The sequence below is a fragment of the Triticum dicoccoides genome, chromosome 5B (assembly GCF_002162155.2).
Source record: "Triticum dicoccoides isolate Atlit2015 ecotype Zavitan chromosome 5B, WEW_v2.0, whole genome shotgun sequence".
Lineage (NCBI taxonomy): Eukaryota > Viridiplantae > Streptophyta > Magnoliopsida > Poales > Poaceae > Triticum > Triticum dicoccoides.
The window spans coordinates 421,767,257-421,776,546 of record NC_041389.1 but is presented as its reverse complement, the minus strand read 5'-3'; the positions used below and the strand labels follow the sequence as shown (position 1 = coordinate 421,776,546).

At 49.4% G+C, this 9,290-nt stretch overlaps 1 protein-coding gene across 1 annotated transcript; it reads right to left on the bottom strand.

Moving 5' to 3' along the window:
• Positions 1 to 566: 566 nt before the first annotated feature.
• Positions 567 to 8,844, bottom strand: LOC119309808 (peptidyl-prolyl cis-trans isomerase NIMA-interacting 4-like). The gene is made up of 4 exons (XM_037585723.1): positions 8,591 to 8,844; positions 8,265 to 8,374; positions 1,050 to 1,192; positions 567 to 817 (listed from the first exon to the last, which is right to left on the bottom strand). The coding sequence occupies exons 1-4, from the start codon at positions 8,739 to 8,741 to the stop codon at positions 775 to 777; spliced, it is 447 nt and encodes a 148-aa protein (XP_037441620.1). The 5' UTR covers positions 8,742 to 8,844; the 3' UTR covers positions 567 to 774.
• Positions 8,845 to 9,290: the final 446 nt, after the last annotated feature.

Here is a 9,290-nt window from a genome sequence, read left to right as displayed (position 1 = left end):
GTCGCCTCTTCCTTGCAGCAGCTGCGAGGGGGTGGTGGCGGCAGTTCCAGTGGTCGCTGGCCAAAGTGCAAAGGAGAGAGGCAAAGAGCTGCTGAAGGAAAAAGGGGAAGAAGATGAGGGGGCGGGTGGAGGAGAGAGCGCTGGAAGGGATAAGGTAGTGAGGAAAGCGGTGGGCTGAGGGGAGACACGTGCCGTGTGTACGAGACGGTTTAAAGAAACAGAAAATCATCCGGTTGATTTGAACACTTTTCCTTCATAAAGATATACTTTCATCACCCTCCAGCAAAGCGCAAAGGGACCCATTCAACTTAAATAGAGATGAGCATCCGCTGAACTAATGGCCACCCAAAGGAACACATCCCTTTTCTTTCTTCTTTTTACCGTAAAAAAAGAACACAAGCTAAATCTCAGCTTATCCCAAACATATACTCCCTCCGTTCCTAAATATAAGTCTTTGGAGACATTCCACTATGAACCACATACGGAGTAAAATGAATGAACTACACTCTAAAATGCATCTATATACATCCGTATGTGGTTCATAGTGAAATCTCTACAAAGACTTATATTTAGGAACGGAGGGAGTATATCATACCGGGTTACTTGTAGCAAGCACAATTTCCAAGTCACTCTGGTTTGGGACAGTATAATAGTAGCTTGAGTACACATGTCCAGGCACAACGCTTATTGAGTCAATAGACAAAACATGGGGGGCATTTGCATCCCATATTATCACAAGATGCTTGCATTCCAAACCTGAAGCATACTTTCATATCAGTTCTTCCTGCCTTCACAGAGGATGAAGTGGTACCCATGCCTGCATAGGAGCAAACAGACATTGTGTAAGTATGTGGAAAAAGCTGAGGTAGATGATTAGTGAGAATTTAAAGGAGCAAACATCTTCAGGTAATAATCCAGGCTAGGATCTGAGCATTTCTCTTTGTCCATAAATCAGTAATATAGCATCCGAAGTATTAGTCCAAAAGGAGCATTGCTACTGCATGATCTACAAGCCAAGTATGGAAGAGAAACAGTGATAGTTCACATACGTAGACTTGAATGGTGCACTAGTAGCTCCCACAGGTGTGTTAAACGCAACCTCCTGGAAAGGACCAGCCATTTTACCACGTGGGAACCATCCAAGATCCCCACCTTTCTTTCCTGACGGGCATTCAGAGAATTCTTGGGCTACCTGCAGTATCAGAACAACAGCTACATAAGTCAAATGAAATATTATTCGTGGTGTTTAAAAGCGTACGGAATACAGCATACAGTCTACAGGCAACAAGTTTAAGAATTGTACTGTACACAGCAGAATATTAAAAAAAAAATTCGAGAAAACGCAAAAGAGTTTGCGTTTCATTTCATTGAACAGGAAGAGAACAGCAGTACAGGTACAACCTCCCAAGAGGAGGGACACACGCACACACAACATCGTCCTCACCAAACGAGCAGGCGAGGAGGTGCTACCAACTACAGACTGCAACTACGAAAGGTCTAGCCTTGTCCAGCCTCCAACCATGAACGGCAAGGTAACTAGACTCAGAGCCTCAAGGCCGCGTCACAGCCGTTGCCAGGCGCCTCCAAAGAAGACCGCATCTCCAGGGCTGTCCAGGCCAACGTACCTTCCACCCATAAGTGCCTAAGAGATGGCAGGTGGATGGCAGGACCCAACCAGGACTAGTGAAGCCATCGTCTTGGACATGCCGGCGCCGGCGTACATAGCGCCCCGGACGCCCACGCTCTATGCTGAAGTCCTCATCACAGCATCGCATTACCAGCAAGCCTCGCCGGAAGACCGGGGAGGCCACCATCTCCAGCTGCCGCATCGGGGACTCCAAGTGCGACCCAAGCAACGCTGTCACATCCCTAGCTTCTGGTGCTGTCTAGTGTTGCATCTTGCTTGCATCATGTTTAAATTTTTGAAACTTGAACTGAGGAATTTTGGAAGCCTCAAAAACTTAAATAAAAGAGGGGCAAAGAACCCTGAAAAATGCATTCAATGTTCCAAAATGGCCTTAAATAATGTTGGTTATATTTTGGCAAGGGTTTTGCACCAAACCAAAAATAATGAACATTTTGAGGAATATTTTGAGCACTGAATTTAAATCATTATTGTATTTGAATTTGGAATTATATTCATAATATATGGGATATATTTTCAAATAACTCTGAAATGCTTTATGTGCTGTTGGAAAAGTCCATCTAGCAAATAAAAATATTCAGATGAGTTTTTGGCATTGTTTGAATTTGTTTAAATTCAAAACAATGCCAAAACAAATTTAAAAAAATAGAAAACAGAAATATAAAAAAAGAGAGAGAGAACCCACCTGGACTTACCTGGCGCTCACCTCTCAGCCCAGCCGGCCCAGCTCTTGTGCGGCCCAGCCCACCAGGCGTCCCCCCCCCTGTCGTCTTCCTCCCCTCGCCCCAAAGCAGCTCGGTGGCGAGCGCTGGCGATGCCCTGGCCACCTCCTGCTTGCCACCGAGGCGCCCCCGGCGCGTCTGGAGACGCCCCGCAACCCCCTCTGCCTCTCCCCTCACTCTCTGTTCTCTCCCTCGCCCTCTAGCTCCTTCCCCAAGTGCGACCGAACGCAGCCGCCGACGCCTTCGCCGTAGCTGCAGCCACCGCTACCCCCTCGCCCCTCTGTTGTGCCCACGAGCTCCGCGACGTCGCCCTCGACCCCCTCACCGAGCCACGTCCCGCCGGAAGCCCTGCAGCATCGCCCTCGAGCTCGTCTTCAACATTCGGCCGCCGGCAACCTCACCCTCGATTCGCCGTCGTTCGTGCTTCCCCAGCCTCCCTGAGCTTCTTTTAAGCACCCCTGTGAGCTCTTGATCCTCCCCCTATGCTCTCCCCCTCCGTTCCCATTCTCTATCCGCCGTCCCCGTGCACCCGAGCTCCGGCCGCCGCCATGGCCGACGAGCCTTGCGCTCGCGAGCTCCTCCGCTCAAACCCGCCGCACGGTTGTGCTCCTGGAGCTCCCAGGAGTCCAGAGAACCCCTTTGGCCAGCCACTAGCACTCCGTAGCCTCGTCCCGCTCGACGTCCGAACACCTGCCGCCGCGCTTGTCGTCGCCGGCGAGATTCCGGCTGCTCCGTGACCTCCCGTCTGGTCCATCAGATGCGCGAGTGCAAGAGCTCATGGCCTGTGCCTCCCGAGCGTCAAACCGCAGCCCCTAGCATGTTCCGGCGATCTTCCGCCGCGAGTCGTGGTCACCGCCGGCCGAACCCCGGCGAGTGCCGACGTGGCCACTTAATTAGGTCCTAAACACCCCGGTAATCACCCCCTGGTGCCACTGCCACGTGGGCCCCGGTGCCAAAATTAATTAGCTTAATTTCTGTTTAGATTAGTACTAATTTTATGGGCCCCATAGGTCAGTTTGACCTGGCCCCGTCACACTTTGACCGACCCCACACGTCGGAGTTGACCAGGCTGATGTGTCTGTTGACCGGGCCCACCTGTCAGCGTCACTAACCAGCCTCAGTCACTGACCAGTGGACCCCACTGGTCAGGTTTGACCAGCAGCAGCGTCTGTTGACCTGCTGACGTCATAGTGACGCAATGCTGATGCAGTTAACCATTTTCTGGATTTAAAATAATTCAGAAAATTCCAGAAAATTGTATAAACTTCTAAAATTCATAGAAATTCAACCGTAACTCCAAATTAAATAATTTATATATGAAAAATTATCAGAAAAATTCAAGGAATCCATCTGTACCATTTTCATGCATGTTTGAACGATGTTTGTCCTCTGTTTTGGACAAAACAAATAAAGGGCATTTAAATAATCATATATGGAGTTGGAATTTGAATCATGTATTCAAACCAACTTCATTTAAATCATAGCTAGGTGCATTAGCTCAAAACACCAGCATATTGCCATGTCATTATCATGCATCATATTGTTGCATTGCATTGATCGTGTTTCTTCTGTGTTTGCCGGTGTTGTTCCCCCTCGATAGACGTTGTACCGACGTTGTGATCGTTGACACTGATGAAGACTCAATGTTATCTTCAGAAGTGCCAGGCAAGCAAAACCCCCTTGTTCATTCCGATACAATCCTACTCTCTCGCTCCTGCTCTCTTTTACTGCATTAGGACAACAACGATTCAACTGTTACTTGCTGCGGTAGCTGAACCCCTTTATCCTTTGCATGACCTGTCATTCCACAGTAAATAGATGAAACCCACTAGTATGAGTAGGAGTTGTTTGAGCCCTGTTGTGCCTACTCATTCATGCTTGTTGTCATGCCTGCTACTGCTTAGAGTTGAGTCAGGTCTGATTCATCGGGGATGAATCATAGGTGTGTGAACATGTCCTATTGTGTGTGAGCTAAGTGGTGAACACGATTTGGTAAAGGTAGCGGTGAGAGGCCATGTAGGAGTACATGGTGGGTTGTCTCATTGAAGCCGTCCTTAGGAACTAAGTTCTGTGTTTGTGATCCATGACTCAGCTACTACCATACATTGGGCCCTGAAATATGACCCCGCTCGACTTCTTATTCACCCTTGTCCTCTGTCCAGGAGTTGCAAGTAGTTTCTGGTGTTTGTAGCTTACTGGAGGCCGTGGCCAGCGCTGACTGTAGGGGTGGGCTGTGATGCGGTAGGTACGTGGCACGGTGTACCGGATGCCCGTTTGGTATCTCGGGAACCCTGTTCACATCGTTTGGGGCTGTGAGCGAAACTCCGGCCGGATCTCCTCATGGATGGAACCCGAATAGGCGATAAACCTGGACTAGAGACTTGAGTGTTTAGGTAGGTCGTGGTCTACACCCACGTCGGCTTTCGCTTGAAGTCTGCCGAGCACATGTCGTGTGCAGACGCTAAGTGGTGGAAACATGTATGAAGAAGTACACCCCTGCAGGGTTAACATCATCTATTCGAATAGCCGTGTCCGCGGAAAAGGACTTCTGGGTTGCTTATATCAGTTCATAGACAAGTGAAAGTGGATACTCTAAAATGCGCAAGATAAGCGTGAGTGCTATGGACGGCGTTCTCGTAGGGAGACGGGAGCGGATCCATAGTGGTGTATTGATATGGTGAATATGTGGACTCGTGTGCGGCACCTCAAAAGAGTTGCTTGTAGTCGTAGTTTAGGATAGCCACCGAGTCAAAGCTGGCTTGCTGCAGTTAAACCCCACCATCCCCTTGTTGAAAATGATGCATATGTAGTTAGTTCTGATGTAAGTCTTGCTGGGTACATTTGTACTCACGTTTGCCTATTTTATGTTTTTGCAGAGAGACCTCAGTCTCGCTAGTAGTTCCGCGTGGTCTTCGACGTTTAGCTTGATACCTCAGCTACGATCTTGTGCCCTCGGCAGGATCTGGTAGATAGTCAGGCTTCTCAGCCTCTTTCATTTATAGATGTCTGTACTCAGACATGATAGCTTCCGTTTGTGCTTTGACTTGTATGCTCTGATTGTTGGGTCATGAGACCCATGTTTGTAATATCTCGCTCCTCAGAGCCTATTGAATAAATACTTGAGTTGTAAAGTCATGTTGTGATGCCATGTTGTATTTGCACATATCGAGCATATTGTGTGTATGTTATTGAAATGCTTGGTATGTGTGGGATCTGACTATCTAGTTGTTTATCCTTAGTAGCCTCTCTTACCGGGAAATGTCTCCTAGTGTTTCCACTGAGCCATGATAGCTTGCTACTGCTCCGGAACACTTAGGCTGGCCGGCATGTGTCCTTCTTCGTTCCTGTGTCTGTCCCTTCGGGGAAATGTCACGCGATGAATACCGGAGTCCTGTTAGCCCGCTACAGCCCGGTTCATTGGAGTCCTGCTAGCCCAGTGCTACAGCCTGGATTCACTCGCTGATGACCGACACGTTCGATGCTGGGTCATGGATGCCTGTCCCTGTAAGTTAGTGCCACTTTGGGTTCACGACTAGCCATGTCAGCCCGGGTTCTTTGTCATATGGATGCTAGCGACACTATCATATACGTGAGCCAAAAGGCGCAAACGGTCCCGGGCCAGGTAAGGTGGCACCCGTGGGAATACCGTGCGTGAGGCCGCAAAGTGATATGATGTGTTACATGCTAGATCGGTGTGACTTAGGATCGGGGTCCTGACAAACGCCTTCAAGAAGGGAATGGCGCTGAGACGCCACCGCTGCCTTGTCCAATGAACTGGACCAAGGGTTTCCCCCGGTGCTCAAGGAGAGAGGGTCAGTCCGGGCCATGACAGCGCCTCCATGGAGGTTACGGCACCCTCAGGTGTCGCCGTTGTCAGCGCAGGCCATCGCCGCGCAGGGATTTCGCCCCGGCCCAAGACCCGAAACATAGCAGACAGGAGATGGGGAAGCAGACCGCCGGAGAGGACCATCAGCACAGAGAGGGAAACCACGTGTCGTCACTGTCGATGTAGGGAAGCACCGGCCAGCGCAGAGCAGCAGCCGCCGGATGGCTGCCAAACAAGGCCAGCCACCGCAGGGGGTCGCGTCGAGCAAGGGCAGTGGCGCCGTCGCGGGGACCTGCCACCTGCACCTTGCTGCCGCCGAACATGGCCGCTGCCGCGGTGACCCGCAGCCTCCGCCACCTGGATCCGCCGGGGCACAGCCAAGCGGCCGCAGCTGCACCCCCAAAGGGGCACGCCGCGCCGCCCGCGTGCTCACCACGCCAGGTCCAGAGGCCCGACCCTCTGAATCTGAGGCCGCCGTCACGAAACCCTAGGTCCGGAGCAGCACGGCTCCGTCAGCCTCGTCGAGCCCCACGCTCGAGGGGGGGAGGCAGCCTGGGAGCGAAGCCCCGCCGCCGCCGGATCCGCCAGGTCTTTGCCCGGCGGGGAGCACCGGCGGCGGCAGGGGGGAGGGGGAGGAGGAGGGGAGGGAGCGCTCGAGGCTGCGTCGCCTCCCGAGTCGCCCATGGGGAGGGCGACGCGGGGGAGGGGGCGGCTTTAGTTCTTCTTAGCAGAATATTAATTTGAAAATGAAGGTAAATTTTCTAGGTAGATAGTTTTCCGTTTGATGTCCTGTACATAACTGGACCAGGTAGCAGTCACAGGCATGTCCTTAGTAATTCACAAACCTCACAGAAGGTGCATTCACAACTATGACTAACACCTGCTCTCAGCAGACTTTTAATCCATTAGCATTTACCAATTGTACTCCCTCCGTTTTTATTTACTCCGCATATTAGCTTTGATCAAAGTCAAACTTTGTAAACTTTGACAAAGTTTTTAGACAAAAATATTAACATATACTATTACAAATCAATCACATTGGATTCATTGTTGAATACACTTTCACATCGTATAAATTTGCTATTGTAAATATTCATACTTTTTTTTATAAAGTTGGTCAAAGTTTATGAAGTTTGACTTCAGTCAAACCTAATATGCAGAGTAAATAAAAATGGAGGGAGTAACAGATATTCACAGATCCAGCATTTACAGGCAAGGCAAGTAAGTATATTACTAGATATCTTAGCCTGCCAGTTTTCAATTTTCAAAAAACCCAGTTTGCAGCAGAGGGATTTATTCCAACTTCAGCACAATCAACACAGTATTACAAAGTAATATCTGAGAAGAAGAAAAAGAGAGAATTTGTTGGTTACTCGTTTCTTAATGAGAACAGCTCGATCCTGACTTAGTAAAAGTTCTCAAGGTCGTCTGGTATAGTCCTTTGGTTAGCTACTCGGAAGATCAGGCCTATTAATGGTCTGGAATTGGCATCACCACTAGGCAGTACTAATCATATATGCCAGTTCTCCAACCATGCCTGGCAATTTTTGCTACCAGTACCTTTTGCCCCATCAAGGTCAACTATAATGAAATAGCTCAATCTCAGGCAACAATATGAACATGCAACAGGATTAAAAATAAGCAATTTTTTACTTGCTTCACATAAACACTATTTGTAGTTCTCAATAGACGACGAGATTACTAAATTACCACACAGGTCATATGAATTCAACACAGGTGACAATGCATCCAACTTTCAGGTACCATGACCAAAGGAGTTAGAACCATACATGAAACAAAACATGTAACACATTTTGTGGATTGCTTTATCTAACTGCAGCAAAGGAACACCTCTGGTTCGGGAGGTGCAATACAGGTAAATCATAGAGCCCTAAATGACATCTCGTCAACAAAAACAGATGAAAAATGCGTGCAGAATGCAAATTGCAGACAGTGAATTCCACTGATAACTGAGGTTCAGTCAAGTCCTGACTAATCAAGCATCTTCCTTTAAGCATACTACATTAAAAGCTGAGATGGATTCAGGAGGGTTTGTCGATCTGCCGCTTACCTTGGCAAACTCAGCAGGAGGGACCTTGTCCCCGTTGTCCAACCAGCCTTCCTGCAGCTTCTTGTACGCCTCATTGATCTTCCCCTGCTTCTCGCACAACACGTGCCTAGCTGCAAGCACAGAACAGCAACGCAACAGTTACCACAAAAAAGGCTCGAGATCCAGTAAGCCTTCACTCAAGCATCTAATCTCAACCTCACAGCCCTGCTAATTTCTAAAACGAAGCATCACAGGCGAATCCAGCCACCCCACACACACACACACACAACGCGACCCTAAGATTCTCGTCCTAATCTCGCGGGATCGACAGTTGGGATCCGTGATACCTTTGACGAAGGTGCAGGTGCCGAGGTCGTCGCCTCCCTTGCCGCCCTTCCCCTTGCCCTTGCCTCCCTTGGCGCCTCCGGCGTCGTCGGATGAGCCGGCCGCCTGCTTGCCCTTCCCCTTGGCCTCCTTCCCCTTCCCGTCCTTCCCCATCCGCGCTGGTCGAGCGGACGCGAGAGCTGAGAGAGGGTCTTGGTTTAGAGCAAAAACCCTAGCTAGACTGATGATTGGGTCGAGATTGAGATGAGAAGAAGGTCAGGCCAGGCGAGGAAGACGAGACCAAAGACACCAAACCTGGCCAGATGGGCCGGATGGCCCGGCCGCACGCCAGCTACACGGCCCGTGCCGCGCCCCCAGCCCAGGCCCACCCCCTCCCGCGGTTACACGGTCAACCGCATCTAAAAAGAAAAAGGTTACACGGTCAACGTAAGTGGAGTTTACTGACCGCTCAAAAAAAGTGGCGTTTAGTGTAAAAAAACTTAAGTGGAGTTGACTATTGTGCCATGCCAGCATTGACAATGGAGTTGACTATTTTTTTGTAGCATTGACTTGTGGGTCGGACATGTCATAATCGGGTTTAAAACCCCCAAACCGGCAACCAACTAAATGTGGTAGTAATTTTTAGCGGATTTTTAGCATCCAACTGGTAGATTTTAAGAAAAGAAATGGTACTTCCTTTGTAAAGAAATATAAGAGGATCTA

Coding starts and splice junctions, on each gene's coding strand:
- LOC119309808 (XM_037585723.1), bottom strand. CDS start 8,741: ATGGGGAAGGACGGGAAGGGGAAGGAGGCCAAGGGGAAGGGCAAGCAG. Junction 1,193..8,264: donor CTCCTGCTGAGTTTGCCAAG/GTAAGCGGCAGA, acceptor CTGATACTGCAG/GTAGCCCAAGAATTCTCTGA. Junction 818..1,049: donor AGTGCACCATTCAAGTCTAC/GTATGTGAACTA, acceptor GCTCCTATGCAG/GCATGGGTACCACTTCATCC.